The sequence below is a fragment of the Papaver somniferum genome, chromosome 11 (assembly GCF_003573695.1).
Source record: "Papaver somniferum cultivar HN1 chromosome 11, ASM357369v1, whole genome shotgun sequence".
Classification (NCBI taxonomy): domain Eukaryota; kingdom Viridiplantae; phylum Streptophyta; class Magnoliopsida; order Ranunculales; family Papaveraceae; genus Papaver; species Papaver somniferum.
Genome location: NC_039368.1, coordinates 101,669,962 through 101,683,660, shown reverse-complemented (window position 1 = coordinate 101,683,660; position 13,699 = coordinate 101,669,962). Strand labels below are relative to the sequence as shown.

Here is a 13,699-nt window from a genome sequence, read left to right as displayed (position 1 = left end):
TAACGAGGTGTTTGGCGTATCTATCGAGATTGATGTATCCTAAATATGCGCCGTTGGATTAGTGTACTTTGTTCGTGTATTTGTAAACAGATTAGAATTATCATGATGATGGCATGATGCAGTCCGTTAATCACGCTATGTTGTTCCTCTTTTTAATTACAGCATAAACTAACACTATCACTACTCAAATGTAGTAGTAGTGTTACTAAACTTTGCTTGTAAGTTTAACCTAGGAATATTAATAGGTACAGAGACAAGATATATAATTCGTATCCTCTAAAAAGTGGTTCCTAATTTTTCACAAAAATATAATTTAAAATTGCGACATTCCTTTTCTTTTGGAGAGAAATATGTACACAATGTTCACAACCCATTTAGGTCAGTTGCCACATAATGAGAAGAAATGGAAACAGGGATGAATGAGACATAGTAGCATATTGTAGATATTATGTTTCGCAGATTTTGATTTCAGTAGCAGGTGCCTTTTACACCTTCACTTAACAAAAATGGGTATGCCTCTGACTCCATTCCAAATCTTGGTCCTCAATGGCAATTTTTGGCAGCAATGGCAGAGCAGCTTGTTCATTTCCTCACACTTAGATTTGACCTACAGCTTCACTTTCAACTGGATTACCTTACAATATGAACACTGTGGATTCCGTAAGCCATAAATGGAGGTGTTGGGTGTTACCAGTTTGGAATCTCGGTGCTTGTTGTGCCTGTTGACAACACTGAGAAGATACAGTTCAGAATGAATCGTCTGATTGTCTCAAATTTCTTACCACCTGGGCAGCACAGGAATGTTCCGTTCTCCATATTAGAATTGAAAAAAGTGATTCCCAACATGAAGAGATCATAGGGAAATACCTCGTATGGCTACTCAAGAACTTGGTTTTCAAGAGCTGGAATATGACGAAATCGTGCCCAATATCGTAAATATGATGTTTCTCCTCTATTTGAAACTTCCGATCTCTTCCTCTTACCCGAAAAACCCTGACCTGAGATTGAATCAAGCAGGATATCCATTCCTTTCTTCTCATTTTCTCTAGTGTTTTCCTTCAAAAATCTGGAACATCAGAAGATTTAGTCAAGGAAACGAAGTACAGAAGGAAATAATTCTTTCAAGGCCTGATGCACAAGCTTACTCGCGCATAACAATTTCAAGTAAGATAGCTTACCTTTCCCGAATAATTTTGAAAGCTTCTTTCGTAGCGTAAGGTAACCCCGTCTTTGGGTCACGATACCTGTACAGCCAAATAGCAATTTAAATGCCCATTAGGAAGGAATCATATATCCAAGCTTATCCATCGCTTGGAAAAAAACAAAACGTAATAACAACAGAAAATTGAAAACTAATTCAGATGACAAAACAAATAAAAATGTTCCTATGCTCGGAGGTCATACTTAGCAGGAAACCCAGTAACTGCGCATACAGCCTTCTGAGGATCTGCAAAAAGAGAAGGATCAGTTTAGAACTAACAGATTCATATATTGTGATCCTAGGGCAGGACTGTCGGACAGAATTTTGTCTATAGACACCTCACACCATCAGTAAGTTCCACCAGACAATATACCGACAAGAATATGAGCACAAAAGCATATAATCCATATATTCAGCAACAGAAGGGTTCACGATATGCTTACATGAGGGAGCTGTTGCACATATCTCGGATTGAAAGGAAATCCCATTATTAAATTCTATAAATGACTGACCTGTAAAATATATGGAGCTCGAACATAAGAGTTAATAAACTACAACGAAATAATAACAGTTGCATGAGCTCATCCAGCAAGAATCCATTGTGAATAGAACAAGTGAATTATTACTTCATCAAACCAGAGGAAAACTCACCATCTCGGGAAAAATATCGTGTTTGGGGACCACTAAAAACTGATTTATGCACGACTGCTCTTTTCTTAACTTCTTCCTCCCTGGCTAAAACGCGCTCCAAGTTCCTCAAGTTCATGATTTCTACATTGTAAAATTTCAATTCAACACAAGTTGCACTTACTCCAAAAACAAAATCTGAAGCATATTCTATGGGCTATACCAGTTTGGGCTGCTTCTAGAAGCATCTCTTCTTGGGTCATTCGCTTTTCTTCACCTTCTTTCTTCCTTTTAATCGGCTGACACAAAGGTGAAAGATATATCATATTTCAAACTATTAAAACAAGGAAAAAGTATCTCTAGTTTGCATAGCTAAAGTTCATAAATTAACAGAAGAAAGTACAGACCACGGTTAAGGAGGGTCAGATTCTTGTAACCCTTAACTAACCTTTGTTGTCGCTTGCATTGCTGCTCGTATCGCTTCTCTTTCAGCTTGTCTTACAACGACTGAAGTTCTCGTAGACTTCCTAACTGTTCTCTCACCACCTTCTACATCATCATGCACATCATAATGTTCAGGTGGGCTGGTCTGCTGCTCCCGAGGAGAGTCTTCATCTTCATCGTCTGTAGATTTTTCCAATTGTGAGAGGGACTTCTTCTTGGTTGTTTTCTTCCTCAAAGTTTTCCCAGGAAATAAGTTCATTCTCTTCGCCAATGTTTTCCCTCCAGGAGGAAGCAATTTCTTCTTTGGTTTCTCCCTATGAAAAAACTTATTGTTTAAATACCCAAGCAAGCTGGAACTTTCCTCAGCGCAATTTCAAAATTAACGAAGACATACCTTACATCCGCATCATTGAATCCCTCCTCATCTGGCTCAGGTTCCTGATCACACCATTAATTATTCAGTAAACTATGCTAAACAATATTCATCAGCAAGTGCTCAACATAATATATAAATCCATAAGGATACTCACATCTTCGTCAAAATCACTATCAAACACATCAGCATCATCCTCTCCTTCTTCTTTATAATTTATGTCATCTTCTTCCTGAAAAAAGTTGTGATACACTGTTTGATTTATCGAATGGGGGGATAATTTTGATCATACACAAATACAAAATTCAACAAATTCTTTGATAATGTTCATAAATGAAGTCATACTGCGCCCAAACAAAGATGATAACTAGTAGCGTACCTCTTTAAGAGCATCCTGGTTCCAAAACAATTCATCCTCTTCAAGTTCTTCATCAAGCAACTTCGTCATCCTAAGCAAATTCCAGAAAAAGTTAATATCCATCATTCAAATTAGGGTTTTACAATCATAAATCAATAACAGCTGAAAATCACCATTCGCGCAGATTCTATAGTTCATTATGTTTCGCGTTTTATCCATAATTTCAAGATATCCACAACTAATCATAATAAAAATGCGCCTTTTTGAATATCTGTAACTCATTCTCTACTGGTTCAAAAATTTTGGGATCTAGTAAAAACTGGATTAAGAGAAAAGTAGAAACACTTTACCGTTTCCCTCGAGTAGCTCGAGAAGCACGTTCGAGTAAATTAATACCATCTTCTTTAGAGGTGTCCATTGTTGCCCTACCGTAAAACCTTGACAATCTCTGCAACTTTTTCACTTCCCGCTGCCTTGGGAGAAATACAAGGTTGATGAGAGGAGGAGATGAAGAACTAGTTTGTTTTCTCTGTAGGGGCAGTAATTATTTAATCTCTGCACATGCTTCATATTTCCACGTGTATAACGACTTGGGCTTATGTGAACCGTCTACTAGGTGGGACTTGTGACACAATCTTAGTCCCCAATCGGCTTCGGCTCTTTTGACTAGGTTATCCATAAGGCTCGTTGATAGGTTAACACGACACGCTTCAATTAATGTAATATTTTAGTATGTTATTGGAACTTAGCTCATTAGATTTCCAACTAGTTAATATAATACTCTTTATCCAATAGAAATGACATTTTAAATATAAAAAATAAATAATAAAAAATAGCAGTAACAAAGTTATCCATCTGATAAAGTTATGGAGTTTTACCCCATTGTTTGGTAAATCTAAAATTTAGGGTATATGGCCATATATGTCATTCGTCTTCCGATCATCTAAAATGTTATTATCTTAGTCCTAGGCTGATCTATCATTTTTTTTCGTTTGCACAAATTGTAAGAAAATAAAAGGAAATTGATAAGTTTATTTTTAAAACAGTTAACTAGCTCAGCTAGACATTCCCGTTCCCCAAAGGTTGATACGTTCTAGGAATTCACCGGTTCGAGTCCCTGATATCGTAATATTGTATAAAATTTGATATGATAGAGTTAGCTTGCCCCCTTACTACATAATCAGCTCCATATCCGTTTTGGTTCCTCATGAGGCTCGTTGGTAGGCTAGCACGATAACATGTTCAATTAATAGAACAGTTTATCGTCAGAACTTAGCTTGTTAGGCTTCCAACTAAGTTCAAGTAATAATCGTTATCCAATAATAAATACTTTTCATTTTTAAAATAATTTGGTTTCTATTATTATACATACCAGTGTAGCGTAATCTATAAATCAAATACTTGTAAAGCTAATAAAACCGTAGTTGTAAATTTTATATTAATAAAAAGTATGAAAACTGTACCTTAAAAACTTGCATGAGTAGTATAAAACTGTATACTCCCTCCGTCCCACCATTAAGTGACCTACTTGGTTTTTAATTTTGTCCCATCATTAAGTGATCTATATCACTAAACAAAGAGATATTTCTAAAATTACCCTTTTAATTGACTATAAGAAATATAAGAAATATGCATAATTTGATAGGCATGTTTATATTCGTTACGTAGGTGTTTTAAAATGCTTTTCAATGGTATAAAGTTTGCGAACATCCGTGGTGTAGTTTGAGAGATAAATCATTTCAAAATTTCATTAATTATTATCCATAAGGATATAATTGTAAAAAATGCTTAAAAATCTCTTTTTCCTTGCCTGCCTTAAAATTTGTGCAAACTTCAAGTAGGTCACTTAATAGTGGGACGGAGGGAGTATATGACTAACAAAAATATTATTATTTATTAGGCGAAAGTTTAAAAGATCTAATTAATAGATGATGAAATAGGATCTTTATGAAAAAAACAAAAAGGAAAAAGATCATTTAATTTACCTTGGCTAAGTTGAGTCGCCTACCAATTTTGTTCACATCTAGAGCTTTATGCTTTGATTCCTAAGAATAGTTTTTCTAGGAGTCCTATACATTTTAGACCAATAAGCTTATGTAATACTTCATATAAAGTTATTTCTAAGTTTTTAGCAAGTCATTTTAGAGAAAACTATTATTCCTTATCAAACTGCTTTTGTTGCTGGTAGATGCATTACTGATAACATTGTGATTGCTCATGAATTTGTTGATTCTATGAAAAAGACCAAAGCTAAGAAAAGGGTGGATGGTCAACAAGGTGGATATGTCAAAAGCTTTTGACAAAGTTGAATGAATATTCCTCCTTAACACTCTTAAGAAGTTGGGATTTTGTAATGATTTTTGCACCAGGATGTTCAGGTGAGATTTTTACTCCTCAGAAAAATCTAAGAAAAAGGGACCCATGTCCCCTTATCTTTACATTCTCTTATGGAAGCTTTTTCTAGAGCTTTACTCTATGTTGAAAATATATATATATTCATGGTATACAAGTCAATGATCGTTGTCATACAGTTTCTCACATTTTCTTTATAGATAATTGTATCAATTTTGACAGAGCCATTGCGCAATTTAGCTGTTTTTCAGGTGGGTCTATCAATTAAACTAAAGCTGGTTTTGCTTTTAGTGGTGGTATTCCTAATAGTTTCAGGAACGAGGTATCTAATATTTTGATTATCAAGAAACTTGCCCTGAATGAAAAGTATTTTGGAGTTCCTCTACTTCTATAAAAAAGTAAAATTCAGTATTTTTTCTTCCCTTCTTAATATAATAGATATGGTGATAGGCTTGCTGCTTGGAAACCTAAATTCTTAAGCTTCCAAGTAAAAACTATTTTGACTCAATCAGTGTTAGGAAGTTTAGCTTCACATCATGTTAGAGCATAGATCGGTTGAACCCGCCAAGCGTTGGTATGTCAAGTTTGGTTGTCATATTTTAGTGAGACAAAACTCATTTAAGAGTCGCTTGATTATGTACCAGAGTCAACTTCGTACAGGTTAGCTTGAAAGTATTAGGATAAGATACCTTACAAGTATTGCAAAAACTTGAAGAAGTGAAGAAGTAAGGAGCTACAACGACAACATCATCCTTCCACTTGAGGTTAGTGATATTTGACTTGAACTGTTTCATTCCCTAACGTATCTTTCAAGTCGTGCATATTGAAAACAAAACTGCGAAGCATGAATGATTGTATTCTAGTTAGACATAGTATTAAGGAATACAATACGAGGTTTATTGCTTAATCATTAAACTTTGTAGATAAGACATCGACATAATCGTTTGAATGCTACTGTGATTATGTATGGGTATAAGGTGAAGATTTCATTTTAAGAAACAATGTTTTACATTTGTTTTAAGGAAGTAAATTCATGAACTTGTTTTGTGAATCGAAAGAGAAATCGCCAGGAATTATTGGTATTGTTATTCATTGCATATCTTTTGAACTACTAATATGTGTGATTAGTATAGCCGCTCATGACTTGTTTATGTTCTTGGTAAAACTATTCACAAAGGCCTGACTTTTGTATTGGTATGACTTTTATTAATGAAACCAATATTAAGTAATCACCTGAGATGGTATGATCGATTTTGTGTTATTGGTATGACTAACTCTGGGTAAAGGGGAACCGATCCTAGTAAGAGGTGCAACCTATCACAAAGGGGAATCGATCCTTGTATGAGGTGCAACAAGTTTTTAGCAGAAAGGGGAACCGATCCTATGGACATGTGCAACACGTTTTTAGGAAAATGGAAACCGATCATATGGACGTTGCAGCAAGTACAAGTTAGATACCATATATATGTGGGGAATCGATCCTAGTACCTAGTCAACCAAATTTTGTAAAGCTAGTGTGACTATGCACAGTACTCACATGGAGGTAGAACCGAAACTTGTTTTGGTAAAACCGTGAAACCCGTGATTTGTGATTGAGAGTTCTTGATCAATCACATAGTTCTTGAAAGTCAGATGAACCAATTCTAAACTTGTTTGGAAGTGTGGCAAATCGGTTTCAAGATTGTAAGTATGAAAGAGGACTTACAAATTAAGGATGTCGACATACTTTGAACATGTGCATTAACGCTTATCTTTAATTGTTCAAAGTTATTCCTTAATATCTAAAGGAAGAAAATCCCAGATCGAATAAAATAAATTGAGAATCTTTTATTTAAGGTTTTTTATTTTATTTTTGGAAAATAAAAATTAGTAATGTGCATTTACTAGTTGGAGATTTTCTAAGAGAATTTCGATCATTATTTTGGACAAAGCATTTCCAGGAATTATGGAAACCGAATCTGGAAAATATTGCATATCTTGAGAATATTTTCGGTTTTGGAAATTCCTTGGTGTCCAAACTTCCTTGGTCTATAAATATGAAAGTTTTCATTACAAGAAAACTAATCCTCGTACAACAAGAACTATCTCAATTGTGCTGCTACTGGTGAAGCCGCTTATTCGGAGAGGAAAGTAACCTAATTAGGCGAAATCTCTTACGGCCGCTCAGTTTAAAGTCTTCTTTGGGATTGAGAAGCTCTATTAGTACCGTTGGTGGGAAACTAGATAATTGCGGTTTATCTTTTGTTTTCGATTGATCTGATTGACTAACGGTGGTTGAACTTTGGTTGCACCTAGTTTGTTTATGCTTGAGAATCTTCTCTTCTGATATAAGATTCACTCAAACTAAATTGAAGTTTCGACGGGGATCTTTAGACTGTTTGTAGATCTAAATACGTCTTATGATAATCCATTGTTAAGAGACTCCGTTCTGTACGTGATTGATCACAAGATATTCAAGTTGATTGTGTGCAGGTGTTTATTGAAGATCTAAGAATATTTGAAGACAAAAAAGACTTTGAAGATTTCTGATTTGGGATTCAGAATCTCTGGTGTGCACAATACTTGTTTCGCTAAAAGAGGATCCAACTATAATCGGTTTATCCTTGTGGTAGATTAGATTGATTAGTTGTGTAGATCAGCATCAATATAATTCTTTGTGATTAAAAGTATTGATTGAAAATCTTAACAATTACTTCGGTAGTTGATAATAACATAGATCTAAGAACCCGACGAAGGAGTTTATTGAGATAAACAGAAGAGCCTTTGTCGAACTCACATCACTTGGTTGAAAAGAGTTGATACCAAACAGATTCGTTGTTCCTTTACTGTTTGAAATACGAACCAAAGGAATTGTTCCAAGTACGTGACTTATTACGGGTCGGAGGCGTGGGAATACATACGGAACTAGGTGAACTATAGGTTTAGTTGTTTGGTCTCAACTATACGAAGTTGGTTTGATTTTGTATAACAACTTAATCCTGAGAGTACTCGATTCTGGACAAGGTCACGGGGTTTTTCTGCATTTGCGGTTTTCTCGTTAACTAAATCTTTTTGTGTCATTTACTTTTATTTTCCGCAATTATATTGTTGTTATTATAATTTAAAGTAAATTACACAAACGTTAATTCATATTTACTTGATAAGAAATCCTATTGTGTTTGGTTAAGTCCGAACCTTTTATCAAGTAAACATACTTCGTTGTTGTATTTTCTCGATCTCGTATCCATAGACGATCATACGAAGAGTGAACCGATTTGTTGTATTGTCTCGACTCAGTCCATAAACAATCACTTTCAGAGAAAGGACTTATAGGTGGAAATTTTTAGATTGAGGTATATGTGAGTACCCTCGTCTTTTCACATCATATGTATGTTTTCCCTATTCCCAAAACTTCGACTGATAAAATGGATGTTATCTAAATGAGACTTTAGTGGCACATACAGAAATGGAAAAAAGATGGATACTTCAAAAAATGGAAAGTTGTTGCTCAGCCTAGAGTTTTAGGATATTTTTATCTCAGTTGTCCAGGAGCCTGACTCTCAAGTAGGAGGTCAGCGGATCGAGTCTCTGTTCCAGAGTTTGGAGATCTCATGAAATACTCCTATTATGTAAAATCTAGTTTAAGTTCTTAATGTATCTTCTTTCCTATTAAAAAAAAAAACTGTCATTATTAGTATTAAACGCATTTATGTGTCTATTTTGTTCTTAATATTCTGTATTGTTAGACTCGATTAAGTACTTATTGTGTTATTTTGTGTTCTTGTAGGAAATTTTAGAGAAATAAGCCCTTGCGGCGAAATGGGCTCAAAAAGTGGTGTTTTACACCCCCAAGGTAAAGTATTAAAGGAACCCCAGAAATGCACTGGAAACGTCACAGAAATGTCCCGGAGGAACCAAGAAAAATTACTATTTCCACCCAAAAGTTACTATTTCAGCCCCAATTGCTAAAGGGACACCAGAACTGGATTAGGGGGAGGCCCGTTTTCTTCCCAAATTCAAATTCCAAAATTGGCGGGAAAATTTGGTTATTTACTGGCATATTTGCCAATCGATTTTTGAAGGAGTTTCAGGCCGATTCAATGGATGAAACTCATTGAGTATCTTCTGCTGGGCTAGAAAGGAAGGATATGGGTGTTGGATGCGATCAAATTTGGCTGGAAAATCCATCAGATGAAATCAGAGCAGACGCGTGCATGGAAAATATTTCACGGGGTTTTGATGAGTTGGAAGTGTGCTGCTCGTGTTTGGATGGGGCTTGGCTATATTCTGAAGTGTGTTTGAGATAAACAAAGAAAATCTACTCACCATTTACAGCTCCAGACTCGTATAGAGATAATTCAGGGAAGAAAATATTCCGAAATATTTTTCTTCAATAGCCGAGTAAATGAAGATTATTTGGAGTTAATGGAGGAGATTCAATGGTTCAATTACGTATAAATATGTTCCTAATGTGCTACAGAGAGGTTGTCGAGAGTTGGGAGAAGAGAGTAGAGCGCAGGAAGCAGAAATCACGAGTTGAGTTTCTGCTGCTGCTGCCATTGATGAAAGCCAAGAACACGAAGAACGGACTTGCATAGACAGTCGTTCTCCAACAGTGTTTACGACGCAGTGTGGTGGGTCGTAGTGTGGGTCTTGCAACAGCATAACATTTGTATTTTTTTCTTGTAACAGTTGAACAGCGCCTTTGCAACAGTTATTCATGTTGCAATTTTTCTGCTCAATTGTTTTACTCCCTTTAATCAATTTTTGAGCTTTATACATGTATTTTGAGATTATGATTAATATGAGGAGCTAAACCCCAACACTGGGGCGATGGAGGAAGCCTTAATTCATCCATGTGGTAATTTCATTAATTCTTTTATTTACTTTTTGCACCAATTTTAATTGAATTAAGATTTTAATTAATTATTTGTGATTTCATTTGATGGTTTATGCTTAGTCCTAGGGATTTTTGATATGCCATGCTTAATAAATACAAGTAATATTTTATAAAATCTACTTTGGCAAAGAATAGAGTTAATATTCATTTTGTTTTGAATTATAATTGCCTAGAATTAATTTCTGAACCATTTAAGAAATGAATTTGGCCGAATCCTAAGCCCCAGTAACTCTCACCATTGTTAATATTTTATTGTATATATTTTTTTTATTAAGTCTAAAAAAATTATCCTTCACAAATCCGAGAGTTTGAACCTTCATTACTACAACCACGAAAAAATCTTTAATCATTTTGGCGCCGCCGACGCGGATTTGTGTTTAGGTAGAATTTTTAGGTTTTTTTATTTATTTTTTTTTACTATTAGTTGTTCCTTTTTACGTTTCTTTTTGTGTCTTTGATTTACATGTTCAAAGTGGAATACTAAGGACTTGGGAACAAAAAGCTTAAAGCTAAAAGCTAAAAGAGAAGAAAAAAAAGACATAATTTTTTTTTTAGGATTTGTAAATAGGTTTTATTTTTCATAATTTTTGTAATTTTTGGACTTTTTATTTGGACTTTATTCTGGACAATCGGAATTTATTCTTTTTTTAACCCTACGGAAGGGTATTATTAAAAAAAAAAAAATTATATAAACTGTGTGCAGGGAAGGACGACGATTACTATATCGTCTCGGTCCCTCGGGTTCGTACACGGCATAGGAGTCGTGGCCCGAGTCGACGACAACGGTTCATCCCCCGTCTGGTACGGGAGGTAAGTCCAATCGAAACACTCGCGAATCCCCTGCAAGCGAGTTACTGTATGCCTTAAGGTGATAATTGTTTGAGGACGAACCGGACTGTCTTTATTTTCCTAGTAAAGGGAAAGGCCTGGCCTAAACAAGATAAGGGTTCGGATTTCATCACCGTTCCCTTCTTGCCCGTTTTAGGAAAACAAAACCTAACGCGAACCCAAGCTTTAAAATCTGATTAGAAAGAGACCTATAGGGTATCGAGCTTGTTAGGAAAATTTTTCGAAGGATATTGGTTACCTTTTAAGCAACTTCAAAGTTCATGGTGACTTCTGGGAGTTGAAACAAGCCGCCTTGTAACGCCGGTGAGGCCTTGGGTATCAAAGCTCCATTGAGCTTCCCCCGCCTCAGTTTCATCTCACATTAGCTCGGATTGATCCAGAGGTGTTGCTCAAACTGTAACGAATTCCCCTTCGAGAGATAGAAGCTGGTCTAGAAACAATCTAAGTGGAGCCATCATGCTTTTTGTTTGCTAGAAATCTTTAGGTTTGCTTTGGTGGAGTCGAGTCGGCCTTGTTTGTGATTGTATAGAATCCCTCTGTAGTTTATATTTCTTCGGTGATGAATCCTTCTGAGGAGACGCCACCTGCGATGATGTTGCGAGAATATATGTCTAGAAATTCTCGTTATCAAGAGACGTCTTCGGAAATGACTCTTGGTGAATATATGCGTGGGCAGCGATATATGGATACTCCAACTTTTATTGAGGAATCACCTCTTACGATCAATGAGAAATATTATAAACATAGACCATGTAGTTGGGAACAAAGCTTGAGAATTCGTGAATATCAAAAATTATATTGTGATGATGATGATGAGGAGGATGGTGATGATGATTATAATGATATTTCTAGTTCAAATCCAAATAATTTTAACAATTATTTACCTATTCAAAAGGACGAGGATTTGACTAGAAATACCCCCGTTTTAGACGATGATTACGAAACCGATGATGGTTTAGAGGAACCAGTTTATCTTGAGAGTACTGTTTTCGAGTCAAACGACTTAGAAACAATAGTCTTAGAAGAACTCGTAGAGATTAGCGGGGATGAACCTGACTTAGAAAAATCAATCGCCCACTTTCAGGAATCTGATAACCTAGAAATTAGGGAGATTATGACCAGTCTACCTAGAGACGCTGAAAACTCTAAGTTTGGGGGTGATTATCATTCTCCATGTTCTTTAACTCTTAAAAATATCCCTCACTTGGGAATTGACATCAATGCCTCACCCATCTTACGAGACTATCTTCGTACTCGTTTCCCCGAACTTAATAATATTCAACACGATTCTCAACTGTTAGAAACCCATCCTCTGGTTGATGTGGTTAACCCAGGAAATAATACCAAGATTGACTTTGTTTTCCCACCAAAAACGTTTCTACCAATTGTGGGAACTTTTGATTTTAAGATGTGTCGGTTATTAAGTTTTGAGACTAAACCTAATCACTTTAGGATATTAGGGTCGACACATTTTCTTAAGGAAGACCACCTCTTTCATTGTGGTCAGCTGTGTGAGTCAAATCTGATTGACTTAGAGGATCCCCAGTTATTCAGGTTGTTGTTATGTGCTTATAAGTTCTTAGTTGAGTTTTTCCAGACTCTAATACCTAAACCGGATCTTAGCTTTGAGGAAATCCAAGCGATGAAAACCTTTTATTTAGACCCTTTTATAGAGCCTGAACCTGAACCACAACTAGATGTAGTTGTCTTAAGCAAGGGTATGTTCGGTATCTTCTTGGTATGTTGCAGTTTCCTCTTCTTGTGGGTAACACTTTTTGATCCAGATGACCCACAGTTATTCCGGCTACTACTATATGATTCTACGTGGTGACTAATCCTTGCTTAGTCTGGCTGAAGACTTTAAACTTAGCACTTCTTGGGAGGTAACCCAATATTCATGCGACATGGTAATATCTTTCCTTATCTCTTTTGCTTCATTTGTAACAGTTTCTCCTTGTTCATGCTTTTAATTTTATCTTTAAAACATCGAGGACAATGTTAGATTTAAGTTTGGGGGTATGGGAGAAACATTTTAGTCGCATTTTTGAAAATTCTAGCGTCACATAGTACCCGTTTAGCTAAGTTTACATACTATTTCTCACCGAAAAGATAGAAATTGGAATGCTAGAGATAACAACCTATTGAGACATTAGAGAAAAAGACATTGAGATCCTTGAAATTCAGGAGAGAACTTGTTCCTTTTAGAGGGTAACCGTGATGCACCTAACCATCCATGATGGAAAGGCAAGTAGGTCAGAAGGAAATGCCAGAAAGACAGAGCAACCTTACAATGTAGTCTTAGTTACTGGATTGCGACTCTCTCTCAGTAGAAACTTATCATCATCAACAAGCAGAGTGACATCAAAATTTATGAAAAAGTTGAATACGTTTAAGGTTTAGAAGCAACAATAGAAAAGAATTATTCAAAAATCAAAGTTGAAGACTTAGTTACAAGAAGTTATAAGAGCAAATGATATAAGTTGTTGAAGTTCATGATACCAAGACATCACAAGTTGTGAAGATCCAAGTTCTAAAGTCCTTCTCTCATGGCCATGTAAATTTTTGTCTTGTAAAAAAAAAAAAAAAAAAAAAAAAAAAAAAAAAAAAAAAAAAAAA

At 35.6% G+C, this 13,699-nt stretch overlaps 1 protein-coding gene across 6 annotated transcripts; it reads right to left on the bottom strand.

The window, feature by feature from the left end:
• Positions 1-309: 309 nt before the first annotated feature.
• LOC113320270 (SWR1 complex subunit 2-like) lies at positions 310-3,502 on the bottom strand. Of its 6 annotated transcripts, none has more exons than XR_003346006.1 (13): positions 3,354-3,502; positions 3,025-3,094; positions 2,803-2,877; positions 2,667-2,710; positions 2,277-2,586; positions 2,052-2,127; positions 1,853-1,972; positions 1,645-1,713; positions 1,405-1,447; positions 1,179-1,244; positions 868-1,066; positions 692-785; positions 311-625 (listed from the first exon to the last, which is right to left on the bottom strand). XR_003346006.1 is itself a non-coding variant. In XM_026568201.1 (13 exons), exons 1-11 carry the CDS (start codon positions 3,419-3,421, stop codon positions 877-879), a joined length of 1,131 nt encoding a protein of 376 aa, XP_026423986.1. In that variant the 5' UTR covers positions 3,422-3,502; the 3' UTR covers positions 311-625; positions 692-731; positions 868-876. The 6 variants fall into 6 exon arrangements, 4 of the variants coding, with proteins under 4 accessions (XP_026423985.1, XP_026423984.1, XP_026423986.1 ...); XR_003346007.1 differs by having other exon boundaries at positions 311-613; XM_026568201.1 differs by having other exon boundaries at positions 692-731.
• Between the last annotated feature and the right edge of the window lie 10,197 nt (positions 3,503-13,699).